Here is an 18,018-nt window from a genome sequence, read left to right as displayed (position 1 = left end):
AAGGTACCAGAGACACCACTACCAGCATGAACCCTACAAAGAATACAATGAATCTAAACTCATATTTTTCAATAACATTGAATGTAAGTGAACTGAATGCTCCAATCAAATGACACAGGGTAGCAGAATGGATAAAAAACAAAAACCCATCTATTTGCTGTCTACAAGAGACTCGTTTTAGACCAGAAAATACTTTCAGATCGAAAGTAAGGGGATGGAGAAATATCTATAATGTGACTGAAAGTCAAAAAAAAAAAGCCAGATTAGCCATACTTACATCAGACAAACTGGACTTTAAAGTAAATGCAGTCATTAGAGAAGAAGAAGGACATTATATAATAATTACAGGGTCTCTCCATCAGGAAGAGCTAACAATTATAAACATCTATGCACCAAATTCAGAAGACCCCAAATACATAAAACAATTAATCACAAACAGAAACAATCTTATTGATAAGATGTGCTAATTGCAGGGGATTTTAATACTCCACTTACAGAAATGGAAAGATTAACTAGACACAAAATCACTAAAGAAACTAAGGACCTGAACAACACATTGGAACAGATGTATCTGACAGGTATATTGAGAACTATATATTCTGAGGCTAGGGAATTCACTTTCTTCTTGAGTATGCACGGCACATTTTGCAAGGTAGACCACATACTGGATCATAAAGCAGCCCTGCATAAATATAAACAAATTGAGATCATACTGTGCACACTTTCAGATCACAATGCTAAGAAATTTGAAATTTACCACAGGAAAAGTCCGGAAAACCTCTAAAAACTGGAGGTTAAAGACCACCCTATGAAAGAAGGAGTGGGCCAATCAGGCAATTTGAGAAGGAATTAAAAAATATATGGAAACAAATGAAAATGAAAATACAACGATCCAAAGTCTCTGGGACACAGCAAAGGCAGTCCTAAGAGGAATGTATATTGCAATCCAGGCCTATTTCAACAAACTGGAAAAAACACCAATTCAAAATCTAACAGAGCACCTAAAGGAACTAGTAAGGGAGAAGCAAAAGCACTCCAAATCCAGCAGAAGAAGAGAAATAATAAAGATCAGGTTAGAAATAAACAATATAGAATGCAAAAACAAAAAAAAAAAACCAGTTGAGCAGATCAATGAAACTGAGAGTTGGTTTTTTGAAAAAATAAACAAAATTGATACACCTCTAGCCAGGCTCCTCCAAAAGAAAAGAGAGAACACCCAAATAGACAAAATCACGAATGAAAATGGATCTATTACAACCAATCCCTCAGAAATACAAGTAATCATCAGAGAATACCATGAAAAATTATATGCCAACAAACTGGACAAACTAGATGAAATGGACAAATTCTAAACACACATGCACTACCAAAATTCAAACGGGAAGAAAAAGAAAATCTGAACAGACCCATAACCAGTGAAGAAATTAAATCAGTTAGCAAAAATCTCCCAATGAATAATAGCCCAGGGCCAGATGGCTTCCCTACGGAATTCCACCAGACATTTAAAGCAGAGTTAATAACCATCCTTCCCAAGTTATTCCAAAAAATAGAAATAGAAGGAAAACTCCCAGACTCATTCTGAGAAGCCAGCATCACTTTGATTCCCATACCAGAAAGAGACCCAACAAAAAAATGAGAACTACAGGCCAATATTCTTAATGAATACAGAGGCAAAAATACTCAACAAGATACTAGCAAATTGAATTCAACAGCATATAAAAAGAATTATCCATCATGATCAAGTGGGATTCATTTCCGGGTTATAAGGCTGGTTCAATATTCACAAATCCATCAATGTGATACATCCATTAACAAAAGAAAAGATAAAAACCATATGATCCTGTCGATAGATGCAGAAAAAGCACTTGACAAAATACACCAACATTTCTTAATAAAAGCCCTCAAGAAAGTTGGGATAGAAGGAACTTACTTTAACATCATAAAAACCATTTATGAAAAGCCCACAGCTAATATCATCCTCAATGGGAAAAAACTGAGAGTTTTCCCCCTGAGATCAGGAGCACAACAAAGATGTCCACTCTTTCCACTGTTGTTTAACACAGTGCTGGGAGTCCTAGCATCAGCAGTCAGACAACAAAAGGAAATAAAAGACATGAGAATTGGCAAAGATGAAGTCAAACATTCTCTTTTCACAGATGATAGGATACTGTACATGGAAAACCCAACCAATTCCACCTGAAGCCTACTAGAAATGATCCATGAATTCAGCAAAGTTGCAGGGTACGAAATCAATGTACAGATATCAGTTGCATTTTTATATGCCAATAATGAAGCCACAGAAAGAGAAATCAAGAAACTGGTCCCATTCACAATTGCATGAAAAACCATAAAATACCTAGGAATAAACCTAACCAAAGATGTAAAAGACCTGTACGATGAAAACTATAGAAAACTTATGAAGGGAATTGAAGAAGACATTTAAAAATGAAAAAATATTCTATGTTCAAGGATCTGAAGAATAAACATTGTTAAAATGTCATTATTACCCAAAGCAATCTATGCATTCAATGTAATCCAGGTCAAAATTGCACCAGCATTCTTCTCAAAGGTAAAACAAACTATCCTAAAATTTGTATGAAAAAAAAGTAAATAAAATAAAATTTGCACGGAACCACAAAAGACCCCAAATAGCCAAAGTAATATTGAAGAAGATAACCAAAACGGGAGATATCACAATCCCAGACTTCAGCCTCTACTACAAAGCTAAAGTAATCCTCAAGACATTATGGTATGGTATGGGCACAAAAACAGACACATAGATCAATGGAATAGAATACAGAACCCAGAACTGGACCCAAAAATGTATGGTCAACTAATCTTTGATACAACAGGAAAGAGTATCCAATGGAAAAAAGACAACCTCTTTAACAGGTGGTGCTGGGAGAACTGGACAACAACATGCAGATGAATGAAACTCGACCCCTCTCTTACACCATACACAAAAATAAACTCAAAATGGATGAAGGACCTGAATGTGAGACAAGAAACCATCAAAACCCTAGAGGAGAAAGCAGGAAACAGCCTCCTTGACCTCAACTGCTGCAATTTCCTACTCAGCACATCCCTAAAGGCATGGGAATCAAGAGCAAAAATGAACTAGTGAGACCTCATCAAGATAAAAACCGCACTGCAAAGGAAACAATCAAGAAAATTGATAGGCAACCTACGGAATGGGAAAAGACAGTTGCAAATGACATATTGGATAAAGGGCTAGTAGCCAAAATCTACAAGGAACTCAACAAACTTCACTCATGAAAAACAAATAATCCAGTGATGAAATGGGCAGAAGACATGAATAGACACTTCTCCAAAAAGGATATCCAGATGGCCAACAGACTCATGAAACGATGCTCAGCATCACTCAGCATCAGGGAAACACAAATCAAAACCACACAGTGATACCACCTCATGCCAGTCAGAGTGACTGAAATGAACAAATCAGGATACTATAGATGCTGGCGATGATGTGGAGAAATGGGCATCCTCCTTCACTGTTTGTGGGAATGTAAACTGGTGTAGCTGCTATGGAAAACAGTGTGGAAGTTCATTAAAAATTATCAATAGAACTTCCCTATGACCTAGCAATAGCACTGCTAGGGATTTGCCCATGGGATACAGAAGTACTGATGCATAGGGGCACATGTACTCCACTGTTCATAGCAGCACTTTCAACAATAGCCAAATCATGGAAAGAGCCTAAATGTCTGTCAACTGAGGAATGGATCACAAAGATGTGGTTTATATATTCAATGGAATATTACATGGCGATGAGAAAGAATAAAATCTGGTCATTCATGGCAATGTGGATGGAATTTGAGGGTGTTATACTAAGTGAAAGTGAAATTCATGCAGAGAAGGACATATGCCATATATTTTCACTCATAAGTCTAATAGGAAAAACTTAATAGAGGACCATGGGGAGGGGAAGGGGGGTAAAAGAGTTAGGGAGAGGGGGAGAGGCAAACCATGAATACTTGAATACTGAAGCAAGCTGAGGGTTGATGGGGGAGGGGAAAAGAAGAAGGGGGTTGATGGACATGGAGGAGGACACTTGTGGAGAAGAGCACTGGGTGTTATATGGAAACCAACTTGTCAATAAACTATAAATTAAAAAAGAAGCCTAGAAATAGTTACCTTAAAAAAACTAGATGTGTATGCATGTGGATGCATATTTGTATTTCAAATAACAATTCAATATATCAATATATTTCTTCCACTTGCCTATGACATTATTATGCATTTAAAATTGAGCATTTACATCACAAAATGATTTCCATTTTCATTTTAGGTGCTGTTCTGACAATATTATGATGAACTGTATTCTATGTAAAACACTAAAAATGTCTTATTTTAATCAGCTACCCGGGTTTTATTTAGCCTGTACTCAATTTTACATGATTTTAATTATTGAAAATTCAAATGCATAAGATTCAACATTTACTAGCATTTCATGTTTGGAATTTATTTAGGAAATGAAGTATTGCTTTGTGGTTTCAGAAAAAATTAATAAATATTTCTGAATAGATGGTAATTTCATGTTCATTTTCAGAGAGATTTAGCTACATTAGCAGTGCTATTTCCCAACACCCATAATCTTCTAAATTGACTTATTTGATGCTCTTCAGATCTATTTTTTTTAAGACTTAGATTTTGATCTCTGTTGCTGCTTTTGAAATGCTCTCCATGATTGTGAATCTATCTAATGTAATTTTCACATTTGGTGCCATTTTTCTCAAATGACAATACGGGGCAGGAAGAATCATTTGGCATTTCTTCATACCAGTCTATTACTTTGATTCAAAATATGAGTGAAGTATAAGGAAAAGAGAGAAAGAGTTGAAGGTCTCTTAGTAAGAAAACCTTGTGTTAAAATCAAACAGATGGACTATGAGAGATAAGCTGTGGAGTAGGATAGGGGGATAAAAAAAGTCTCAGCAGAAATGAGCCTCTGAGCAGTAAAGAACTGAGGAACCCAGAGCAGCTCTGTTCCCTTTTATTAATACTTTCTCAGAAAACTTGTCGCCACTTTGGCCCCTTTTATCTTCAGTCTGTGTGCTCAGCACCTCACTTAACGTTTCTTAAAGGAGTTTAAGTACTACTACTACTACTATACTAATACTAATCACATACAGATTTCAAAATTTTCAATAACGTCTATATTTTTATTTAGCAATGTTTGAAAGGGCTCTGGGGGAGCCAACTACATCAGGAAAAAGGATCTGTTCTGAAGACAGTGTGACCCATGGCGTTGTGCATATTCATTTCTACAAGTAATGTTTTTCTTGCATAGATTCTGACTTCATGCTACAATGAAAATGGGGTGGGGGGTGCCTGGGTGGCTCATTCAGTTGAGCGTCTGACTTCCGCTCAGGTCATGATCTCACAGTTTGTGGGTTCGAGCCCCTTGTCGGGCTCTGCGTTGACAGCTAGCTCAGAGCCTGGAGCCTGCTACAGATTCTGTACCTCCTTCTCTCTCTGACCCTTCCCTTCCTGCGCTGTCTTTCTCTCAAAAATAAATTTTAAAAACATTAAAAAATAAAAAAAAATAAAACGAAAAGGGAGAAGTCTGTTAAAAATAAAGTGTGTGTGTGTGTGTGTGTGCGCGCGCGCGCACGCGTGTAAAATGTATCAACATTATTCTCCACCCACCCCCCACCCCCGCCTCTTTCTCCCTGTATTGCATACACAAAATTGAGCCTCTAGGAAAAAAAGTCTCACCTCTTACCGAAGTGTAGCAGAATTTTGAACTTTAGAACTAAATGATAATGGGGATCAGTGTACATTGTCTATAACTCAGCAATGTTTGAGGTGTCTTAAAATAATCGCCCTGATTTCAGGGCAGACATCTCGCCCCTGCTTCCTCTCACTGGGACAGGAAGAAGTCAGTGTAAACCATTAGTAGTCTGGGAGTGCACATTTCTTAACTGGATGATGTCGTTGGCCCTGAATTTGTCCCAGATGAGAATGCCCAAATGGATTCGTGGCCCAGCACCTAGGATTGGTGGCTATACCTTCCCAAACGCACACACTTGCCATTCTTGTGCAACCGAATGTACCCAAGTCTGAGAATGTACCTGCAGGCATGTCAATCCCCGCCAAGCCTCTCTAGAAGGCGGTTTCTGTGGAGCAACCCAGACTCTTGGAGGAGTCTCATCTAATCACAGTTGGTGATGAAAGTGAGCTTGATCTCCTGCTAGGCTTCCCAGCTGCTTAGTTCCAGACAAGCTCTGAGCCTACAAAAATATAAATAAATAAATAAATAAATACTCGTCCCCATGAGTCGCCTCAAGAAGCCTGCTTGCCCCAACCTTCTCTGTGCGGGGAAGGGGAGTAACCCTCCCAGGATTTGCCCAAAGTGGCGAGAGGAGGGTTAATATTTGTTTTGTTATTAGGCGAGAGAGGCAAATATGCCTTGAGAGAAAGAGAAAAAGAGAGTTGTTTTGCAGCGGAAAATAAGCAGGGGAGAGGAATAGGAAGAGGCCGGTGCCCCAGCTCCCCTTGGGGCCTCAGGGAGCGGCACACGCCGTAATTCCCTTTCCAGAGCCTTACAAATTTCCACAAACAATGACATCACTCCGGCGCCGTCGACCAGATTACTGCTGGGGGGATTTTCCTGGGAGCTAGGCGGGCCCGGGTGGAGAAATGGAGGAGCTCTCCAGGGTTCTGAAAGGGGCGGGGGCGCGGGCTCGCCGCTCAGCGCCCCCCGCCGGCGGAGGCGGGCCGGCCCGTATGGGGGCGGGCAGGGGTGGGCCTGGGGCGGTCCAGGGCGGGGCCCGTCGCATCTCTGGCCCTCATTGGCTGCTGGCGAGCGCACGTCAGCCAGGCTGGTGCTCTCCTCTGTCCCCAGAGGAATTGGAGCCGAGGAGGAGCTGAAAATGCAGATTTAGCCTCAAGCACAGACATACACTCGCTCTTTCTCTCAGATACACACAGCTCCCTACATTCGCACCTCTGCCAGCGAGACTGACTTCACAGCTTCCCCGCCAGCCAGATGCTGGAAGAGAACACACATTGATTTGCTGCTTTCTGAGCCCCCTAATCAGTCTCTTTCTCTACACAAAGATTTTTAAAAAAAACAAACCAAAAAAAAAAACTATATACATATATATAGCTTTTATTTGCACCTTTCCTCCGACTCCCCCGCTCCACCAGCCTGCGCGCCTCCTAGCACCACTTTTCACTCCCAAGAAAGATGAAAGGTGGCTGTGTCTCCCAGTGGAAAGCGGCCGCCGGGCTCCTCTTCTGTGTCATGGTTTTTGCATCTGCCGAGAGACCGGTCTTCACAAATCATTTTCTGGTGGAGTTGCATAAAGGAGGAGAGGAAGAAGCTCGCCAAGTTGCAGCAGAACACGGCTTTGGAGTCCGAAAGGTAAGATCTCCCTTGCATTTCGCATGTTGTTTCAAAACGGGGGCAGCCCTGCGCAATCTCATTGCAGATTTGCAAGTTTTCTTTCTCATGCGATGCAGATATTCTGCCATGGGCTCTTTAACACGACATTGCCTCCGGTGATCTTTCGCGGGTTATGTAATTAAAATGTCCTTCAAATTGTACTAGTAAGGTCATAAAAATAATTTATTGCTCTTTGACTTGGTGGCGAAAACAAGATAACACCGTTCTAACAATGCCTTGCGCCCGGGCTGCTGTCCGAGGTACCAAGTTCTCAAGGCTGCGTGGGGATGGGGGAATGAAGTGCTGAACATCTGGGCTTGACGTTGGCAGTCTCCGTCAGGGATGTATCCCCCCGCCCCCACCCCCTGGAGAAAGAGTAGTTTCCAAGGGACAGGACTAAAAGCTTAGATATTGTAATTTACCTCCGTGCTTTTCGGACCCCGCGCTAGGAGGACTTCCCGCCCGGTGACTTCGGCCGCTGTTCCTTAACAGCTCTCTGGCTCCAGACTTGGAGACCTGAACTGGGTTTTCTTTACAAAATCGGGGTGGAACTTCTCGCCCTCGCCCCAGACCACGGGCGCCCGCCCCCGAAGCGTACTCCTAGTTAGCTCTCTGACTCTCAACTCGCAGCTTTAGAAGATGGAAAGGTAGATTTTTTAGAGGAGTTCCCAATGGAGACGTTGGGGTGTCTCTCCTGGTGTGTGGGCGGCCAGCATGGCTTTCCCACGAGGGCACAGGGATTCCCATTCCAAGAAGTTGTCAGAGTTCAACTGTTCGAGAAGCCGGATAAGGCTCCCAATCCAAGACGTCTTGGGAATCCTTTTGTGACTCCAGGGTATCCATTCTGGGAGGCAGCAGAGAGGAGAGTGCTAGGTGGGGGCCGTGGCTTACCTACTTGTCCTTCTTACGAAATATCTTATCAGAAATCGCAAGTGTCCTTAGGAGACCTGATGAGAGGTGGGGTGGAGTGCGGGTGCAGGGAGAAACCGGGCAAAGGGAGTGTGGAGGACGTAGGGATGCGATTTGGCAGCCAGAGGGCTGGGTGGAGGTTTGTGTGACTTGGGGCCCTATCTTCTCCCTCTTGATCCGGGAGAGGGGCTGGAGACGAACTGTGAGTGCTTTCTTTTGTTGTTTTTGCCTCTCAAGGGCAGCGCAAACTAGATCTCCTATCAGTCCCCCTGTACGGACTTTCCATGCCTCCCGTCTCCCTCCCAGCCGTGGCTCCCTCACGGGCAGCTGGCTCTCCGTTTCTGATAGGGCGTTGGCAGCGGCGATTTCGACCCCCGGTGGGTTTCACCGCCAGTAAAACTGGTCTGGGAGGAGAAGCCCTCTGGGTCTACCGGTGGCGCGCGGGCGGGTCTTTGCAGAAGGGAACTTGTTGCTCCCGGGAAGCGTGGGTGGAGCAGGGGAGAGAAGACGCGAGCTGAGGGAACAGCCCGCTGTCATTCTGGCCCAGGGGCTGTTTCAAGAGTTTGTGTTTATCTCAACACTTAAACAAACAGACCCTCCATCCTTCCCACCCCACCCCCCAACTTGTTAGGAGGCAAGATTCAGGACCCAGAAGCCATAAATATAACAGTGATTGTAACCGTGATTATTATTACCTGACAACAATGGGGTACCCTTGTGTGCTGGGTGCACATCTTCTTATTTAATATACTCAACCACTCTGAGGAAGCTACTATTATTATTAAGTTCATGGTACTGATAAGGACATTGGTTCAGAACAGGGCCCAAGGAAAAAACAATCAGATTTGGATTTAAACCCAGATCCTTCCGAAATAAACTCATGCTCTTTACCTTTTAGAACATACCAAACAGGCTAAGTGCTCTGCAACCTGTGTTGGGCTTTGAGGTGTGCTGAGAAGGGATATGGCATCAGGCTTTTTAGTTTTCTACTGTAGAGGGGCTGCAGCTGATGCAAGAATGCCTGCTACTCTCTCCCCACACCATGCACCTTTTCATAGTGTAGGCAGACTATTGTTACCTCCTCTTTACTTCCCCTTTGGACAATAATGTCCTTTAGGATCTTAACAACTTAAGCAAATCCAGGTGTAGCTAAGACAGATAATGGCTCGACTTCTAAATTCTCCAAGAGGTCACTTTTTTTTTTTTTTTTTTTTTTTAGTATAGAGGTAAACAGCTTAATGGAGAACTTACAGTTTTGATGGTGGAGTTTGAGAAAGGAGATGTAGGGACAATCTCATCATAAATATATCTGGATAATCTTGATATGCTTACTATGAAATCTCAGGGAACTCATACTTCAGAGTAAAATCAGATACCTAAGCCTCATTCACCCCTACTTTTTAGGAGAGGAGCCCACTGGTTTTGAATCAGCCTCACACATGAAATTTATATCTGGGAAAAATGAGCTTAAACTTGCCACTCTCCTCACTTCTCTATAACCTCTCAAAAATAGTATCTCTTATCCAAATGATTTTTGTTCTGATACATAGTTAAGTTAGAAAATCAGTCTATGGCAGAATGCTTCTGTCTGACAAATCTTTGCATGATGCCACACCTGTGTAGAAGGAGCTCTCTTCTCTTTCCTTGGATTGGTGTCCTCCCCATCCTTCAAGCCTGAGCTCCAAACCTTCCCTGATACAATGGACCACAATGTGCTCTCTTCTCCAAATTCCCATGGGACAAAAAAGCAAAGCCTACATGACATAAGCTAGTACATCCTGTCACTCTTCCTTCGGTCATTTCATATATGTAAGTAAATGTGAATGTAAGTATTTTTCCCCTTAAAAGGTAAATATTCAAGGATCATATCCTCTATATTTCTAGTTCCTCACCATAACAAGTCTATTGCTGGGTTTGCCAGCCTGTAAGGAAACTTTCCTAATTTTATCTGTTCCTCCAGGCTTCTCACACACTGTCCTGTCTGGTTTTCATCATGCTATACTGCACTTTTGTTACTTTTTTTTTTTTTTCATTTTAAACCCACAATGCCTCCTTCTACTTCCTCTCTCTAACACTTAGCATATCATTCAACTCCCTACTGCCCCATCCTCTCCAATGCTCAGGGTCAGACACCAAGGATCCTCAGTGATTATTTATCCATCCAAAAGAAGGGTCAGCTATGCAGACGAGGGGAATCTGCTATTTCACTAAGTTATCCCATCTAACCTCACAAACCTGTGAGGTAGAGATTGTTGCCGTCAGACCTAATTCTCAGATGAAAAACTTAAAGCACCAAGCAGTTAAGCTTATATCTGAAAAGTTAAAAAAAAACCCTCAGATTTAAAACCAAATTTACTTTGTAAAAAATAACTTTGTTTTTCTACCAACTGTCTAAAAGAAAACTTCATGGACAGCCAAGAACTCTGCTCTCAGAGCACCATTTTAGAGTTCTGATGTTTTTCCTTTCCTTTCTTTCTTTTTAATTTTTTTCTATATCCAATACCTATTTGGTATTAACATATAAAACTATGTCATTAACAGATGAGTACGAGTATTTACTTCAGGTAGATCATAAATCTTCCAAGAGGAGAAACAATATACTATGTCTTCTTATAGCCCTCTATTTAGCACAGTGGTCTATATATGAGATATTAAATGAATATCTATTATTTTTCTAAACTCTTGCAAGGCCATGATTAAACAAATGTATTTCTTCCCTGAAATGGAATAAAAATACCTATAAGTTTACTGGCAGAAAGGTGTATTGAGACTAAAGTTTTGTATTTTATCATGACCTGGCTCAAAGACATCTATTCATAGAAAAGGATGTATAGACATATGTATATGTTTAGGAGAGTAAGTGAGTTTACAATAACATCAGAGATGTTTTTCCAAAGAATGCCTTAAAACTCATAATACACTGGTAATTTTAAATCTCTTGGAAGAACAAAAAAATATTTATTAAAGCAATATGTTGATTCAAGTAAGAATTAAGGTGAAAATCCAAACAAATGACAATGAAGTGTTTTTGTTTTGCTACAGTAGGTTTTGGTTTTTGTCCAGCTAAGACTGAGGCTAGGATAATTACACAAGTAAAATCATGTGACCACTTTAATATGGGTGATCATTGCATTTTAAAAAGCCTAGTAATAATTGTGCTGGTATACAATGAAAGAATAAATGTTTTTCCATTTTAATTGACTTTTTAATTTTAATTTAATTTTTAAAGTGAATTTAATGTTAAAATTAAATTTCTTTTAATGTTATTGAAGTATAATTTAGGAAAGAACTCAGCTTCATAAACTTTTACCAACTGGGCTCACATATGTAATGAGCATCCAAATCAAGAAAGAATTATCCATACCCCATAAGTTCCCCCTCTTGTTCATTGGGTAGTTTTTAGTTTTAAGCTGTTATGATTATTGCTTCTGTGGATACTGTAGTGTATATATTTTGTAGTGCAAGTATTCCCAACATATATGGCTTTCTGTTGGGAATATCCCTAGGAGTAGAATTGTTGAGTAAAAGGGTATATATACATTCAATTTTAGGAGATTGTATCAGCTTTCTAATACATTTCTAACAAATGTAGTATTTGTTCTAATGTAACAGACTTTGTGGCCTAAAACCACATAAATTCGTTATTTCATAGTTTTCATGGATAAAGAGTCTGGCACATTTTAGTTGGGTCTTCTGTTAAAGGGCTTCCAGGTAGAAATCAAGGTATTGGCCAGCTACGTCCTCATCTACAGGCACAACTAAGGGGAAATCCACTTCCAAGCATATTCAGATGTTTAGAATTCAACTCCTTGTAGTTGTAAACCCACAGTCTTCAATTTTTGCAAGTTCTACTCAGCTCCTAGAGGCTGTTCTCATGACCTTGCTGCATGACCCTTTCCATAACCTTCTCACACTTTCACCCTTCTTTCAGGAAAGACTCAGTCCCTGCTTAGGTGAGCCTGATTAGGTAAGGCCCACCCAGGAGAATTATTTTTATTAATTCAAGTAAACTGATTTGGGACCTTAACTACATTTGATAAAACTCTTCACCTCTGCCACAAAATGTAATCTAATCACATAAATGAAATCCATCATTTTTACAATCTTGTTCCCACACTCAGGGGGAGGGTATTATACAGGGCATGTACATGAGGGAGAGGAAATCTTGGGGGTCATCTCAGAATTCTGCCTGCCACAAACTGACCTCACCAGAAATGTGTGTGGTTTCTGATTGCTTCACATTCTCACCAACGTTTGATTTTTTATACCTTTTCCTTTTAGTTATTTTGGTGGGTACATAATGGTATTTCATTGTGATTTTAATTTGCATTTCTTTGATGATCAGCTGAAGTGGAATACATCTTCATATGCTTAGTGGTGGTTTGGAAATCATTTTTTACACATCATTTGTTCAAGTCTTTTACCCTGAAAAGTTTTTTTGTTCATTCTTTCTTTCTTCCTTCTTTCTTTTCTTTTTGCTCATTAGCTATTATGGATAGGAGGAACATTTTTTCATATATTTATTTTCACCTCTTTAGTGGTGTTAACAATATTGAAACCAGATTCTATAATTTGACTCTCATTTCATCATGGATCAATTGTGAGTCAGAAGAAATAGTCTTCCACCCTCTGCCCCATACTTCTCTAGATCAAGATTAACATGGTTCAGAAGGGGAAACAAAACAGGAAATAGATTTGATCCTAAGTATTTCCAAAAGGATTCATATCTAATAAGCCCTTAAGGTAGAATTTTCCTGAAACTACAAGATCTACTACCATGGTAGCCAAAAGTAAATAGTCTAGAACTCAACTTCCCCAACATGAAAGCTATGAATTTCTTTTGGACTCTAACTTAATACAGTATGCTTTAGGTCAAGTCCAAGCTCATCCCTTAAGCCTTATCTGACTGACATAGACCAAGACATTCTCTATTTCTTTGGGACTTCCACTACATTTAATCTGTTCCTTTTTCTTGGCACCAGCAACATTTATTACAACACTCACTATATCCAATGCCCCTCTTGCGACTGAAGAAAGCCAGGAACAGCAATGTTCAAAGGTATAGATGATGGGATTTAGAATTTGAAAGTACTGGAAACTTGTCTAGATTATGAAATCTCTAAGAGGCTCATGTTTATTTGAAGTGGCTAAAGAATATAGTGGTTGGGAAAAATAAATAATATAATGTGTATAAGGTTCTGAACACAGTGACAAGTGCATAGAATAAAAAGCCTATTATAGTGCCTGGGTAGCTGAGTCAGTTAAGCATCTGACTTTGGCTCAGTTCATGATCTCATGGTTTGTGAGTTCAAGCCTCACATCAGGCTCTGTGCTGACAGTTCAGACCTGGAGCCCACTTTGGATTCTGTGTCTTCCTTTCTCTCTGCTCCTCCCCTGCTCACTCTCTATCTCTTTCTCTCCTTCAAAAATAAATAAAGATTTAAAAACATTTTTAACCTATTATTGTTAGTAGTAATAATAATAAGGTGATGACCTGGCTAGATTTTTTTTGGTCAAGAAGGCAATTGTACAGTGTACTTTATTGGGAGTGACAACCGATTGAGTGAGGAGTAAACACTCAGGCCAATGGGAACCCATCCAGGAGTTGGCCATGATCCTTGAGAGGGCTTGGCTCAAATAATCCAGTGAATTTAATTCACTAAAGACCATGGTAATTATCTTAACCAATCCTGCTGATTTTCTTAGGAAATTTGATTCACTAGTTGTTATAGAGAGAAGAATGGGATCTAGTTTCCATGAAAGAACCCATACAGGCCATAGGAGATGCAGACATTTCATCTGAGGAAACTCAGTTATAGAAATATAACTTTCCAGCTCCATTTCCCAGCAAAAGATTTTTGTGACAGAAGGTAAAAGCTAATTACCAAACTAATATCTTTTCCATGGACCACAGCAATACATTTCCCAACCTTGCCAATAGGTACCACCATATGAAAATTCTAGCCAATATAATGTAAGCAGAAGTGATGTGCACTTCTTCCTTGCTTGATGCATAAAAGCTCACTATAAGTTGATTCTCCACTTTATATTTTCTGGGGTTTGATGTGATGAAGAATAGTAACTTTGGAAGCCAAATGCCAAATATGGCAGAGTCATAAGATTGAAGGACCCCAGGTCCCAGATTCTTGACTTAGAAGAACTTTATGAGTGAGAAATTTAACCACTATTACATTAAGGCACTGGACTTTGTGAATTTATTTTTAAAAGGACCAGCACTACCCAAACCAATATACTGTCAATAAGTATCCTTTTTCTTCTTTTTTATTTTTTTAATAAAAAAAATTTTTTTGAGAGACAGAGAGAGACAGTGCGAGCAGGGGAGGGTCAGAGAGAGAGGGAGATAGAGAATCTGAAGCAGGCTCCAGGCTCTGAGCTAACCGTCAGCACAGAGCTCGACGCAGGGCTCGAACCCGTGAACCCTGAGATCATGACCTGAGCCAAAGCCAGATGCTTAACAGACTGAGCTACCCAGGCACCCCTAAATTTCCTTTTTCTTAAGTTACTCAAGTATTCTCTGAACCTTACAAGCAAACCAAACCAGATTACAAGAACAATAATTTTTAAAAGGCTTATGAAAGTTCCTATATCTTCACCTCAAAATGTCAACCAACTATACAGGTCTTTGTGATTTTTCTTCTCCAGGAAGAATACAAAATCCATTAAACATTCTTGTCCCACTGGCAACCAATATACTTTACTCATAATAGGTACTCATTATGTGCCTCTTGACTGATAAATAAACCTGGATCACAAGGTGACTATTCGGCCATTAACTCAGAGAAAAGGCACTTGAAGAACTAGTTTTCATAAAACTACCCCTGTGGCATCCATTTATTTATAGGCAGCAATTTAGCTAGGAAATAGGAGTAGGTAACGGGCAGCAAATCAATGACTGGCAGACTCCTGTGTTTCCCTAAAATCCCCAATTTATAAATGATCAGTGGTAGAATAGATTAGCTCTTTGAGCAGGAAAAAATAAAGCCTGCAGTTAAAACTTGATCAAAATACAAAAGAAGGAGAAAAAGTACACCTCTTTTTCTCAAATGAATGAATGTCTAAAATCCAATGTCTCTTTCAAAAGGTCTTATTAGCTGTAGATCACAATGTTATAGCACATCAGGGAGTGATGCTATAGCTAAGTTTGCAATAATTATATATTTGGCTGTAAGTACTCAAAGAAGTCAGGCTTTAAAAATAAAACATGAAGCCTGAAGTTCATACTTTTTCCACTCATTAGAGCCATGGCTTCATTTTACATTTGAGCTCAGATTCATCATTTCAAAAAGAAGCCCTGAGCTGAATTTGTGCATTATTACTTGAGATTCAAATAATCACAGGACAGTTCGAAAGCAAGAGTTTTAGTTTCACCTTCTTTACTAATATACTAATATACTTCTAAAGAAGTATATACAGGGGCACCTGGGTGGCTCAGTCGGTTAAGCGACCGACTTCGGCTCAGGTATTGATCTCGCGGTTCATGGGTTGGAGCCCCGCATCAGGCTCTATGCTGCCAGCTCAGAGCCTGGAGCTTGCTTCGGATTCTATGTCTTTCTCTCTGCTTTTCCCCTATTCATGCTCTGTTTCTCAAAAATAAATAAAAGTTAAGAAAAACTTAAAAAAAAAAGAAGTATATATACACATATCTATATCTGTAAGTATGTATAGATATACATACATATTCATATGTATGTATAGATACACAGCTATATACATATCTAAAGTATATATAGATACACATACATACCTATAAGTATGTGTATGTGTATCTGTATGTATATGTACACTTCTTTTTTAATTTTTTAACTATATGTGTATATATATACCTCTTTATGTATATATACTTTCTTAGAAGCATATTAGTATATTATATTATATTTAGCTGAACTCCATTAAGTGACTAAATTCCACTAATGGTTAAGGAACCAAGAAATTACATTTGAATTAACATCTCTACCTTAAATGTAATGGTTCCATATTAATAAATGGCTTCTACATTAGGTATATATAAAAAGCAATAAATTCTCTCAACAGATCATTTTTGTCCCTTAAACAATTTGACCATGACTTTTTGGAGAATGTTGTAATGTGCTGAGCTCCTATGATGAGAAAATTGAATATAATAAACTCTTAGGTTGAAAATGAAACATAAACACAAACCCTTAATTTTCTGATACAGATGAAATAGACTCAAGAATGTCACAGGATGTAAATAGTTTATCCATTAGGAAGTTGACAAGAACATGAAAACTGTAGGATCCTAGGGTTACTCTTTATTTATTTTTATAATTATTATTTTAATTCTGTATCAAATTAATTAATATACACATTTAAAATTTTTTAAATATAGTTTATTGTCAAATTAGTTTCCATACAACATCCAGTGCTTATCCCAACAAGTGTCCTCCTCAGTACCCATCACCCATTTTCCCCTCTCCCTCACCCACACATTTTAAAATTTTTATTGAAATCCAAGTTAGTTAACATATAGTATGATAATGACCTCAGAATTAGAATTTAGTGACTCATCACTTATATATAACACCCAGTGCTCATCCCAACGAGTGTCCCCCTTAATGCTTATCACCCATTTAGCCCATCCCCCACTCAACACCCCTCCAGCAACCCTCAATTTGTCCGCTGTGTTTAAGAGTCTCTTATGGTTTCTCTCCCTCTCTGCTTTTCTGTTTTTATCTTATTTTTCCTTATTTACTTCTTTTCATGTTCTGTTTCTTAAATTCCACATATGAGTGAAATGATATGATATTTGTCTTTCTCTGACTAATTTCGCTTAGCATAATACACTCTAGTTCTGTTCACGTTGTTGCAAATGGCAAGATTTCATTTTTTTTTGAATGAAAAGGGGGTCTCCCCCCTCATATATATAGATAGACCTCACAACTTCTTTATCCATTCATCAGCCAATGACATTCGGTCTTTTTCCATAATTTGGCTACTGTCAATAGTGCTGCTATAAACATTGGGGTGCATGGTGTTCCTTTGAATCAGCATTTTTGTATCCTTTGGATAAATTCTGAGTAGTACAATTGCTGGATTGTAAAATAGCTCTATATTTAATTTTTTTGAGGAACCTCCATACTGTTTTCCAGAGTGGCTGCATCAATTTGCATTCCCACCAATAATGCAAAAGGGTGTCCCTTTCTCTATATTTTTGCCAACATCTGTTGTTTCCTGAGTTATTAATTTTAACCATTCTAACAGGTGTGAGATGATATCTCACTGTGGTTTTTGTTTAATATACCACAATTTTTTTAACATATGCAATCATTTTCCATCATTTACAATACAGTAGTTACAATGACACTCCAAACAGAAAAGCAAAGTAAAAAATCAAAACACCAACTTTTATTTCATGTAATTAGACTTATACAGATATTAGAAGGTTAAGTAACAACTAGTTAATCACCTAATTTCACAGCTATCTGAAGTGGCAATCGTTATATAGCAGCTTATCTATGATACATTCAAGATACATGATACAATTTATTACTTGCCCATAAGCTACAACACAGCCTGCTTAATACCTTTCCTTAAATTCCACCTCTATACTACAATATACTTGAGGTCATGCAAAAAAGTAGCTACCTTTTATGTAGGAAATGCATGATTAAGTCTTTGGTGTTGTAAAAGCAACTTCATTTAAACATAACCACCCCCAC

General features: G+C 39.1%; 1 protein-coding gene across 3 annotated transcripts in view; it reads left to right on the top strand.

Annotated features, from left to right (window-relative positions):
* The first annotated feature begins 6,892 nt into the window (after positions 1–6,892).
* PCSK2 (proprotein convertase subtilisin/kexin type 2) overlaps positions 6,893–18,018 on the top strand; it is a 289,537-nt gene continuing 278,411 nt past the window's right edge. For all 3 annotated transcript variants that reach the window (XM_029917598.1, XM_029917597.1, XM_029917596.1), the window contains exon 1: positions 6,893–7,390. In XM_029917598.1, coding sequence (XP_029773458.1) covers positions 7,214–7,390 — 177 coding nt within the window. In that variant the 5' untranslated portion in view covers positions 6,893–7,213. The remainder of the gene's footprint in view (positions 7,391–18,018) is intronic.

The sequence above is a fragment of the Suricata suricatta genome, chromosome 12 (genome assembly GCF_006229205.1).
Source record: "Suricata suricatta isolate VVHF042 chromosome 12, meerkat_22Aug2017_6uvM2_HiC, whole genome shotgun sequence".
Classification (NCBI taxonomy): Eukaryota; Metazoa; Chordata; class Mammalia; order Carnivora; family Herpestidae; genus Suricata; species Suricata suricatta.
Note: the sequence above shows the minus strand (reverse complement) of the source record. Positions and strands in the feature narration are given on the sequence as shown.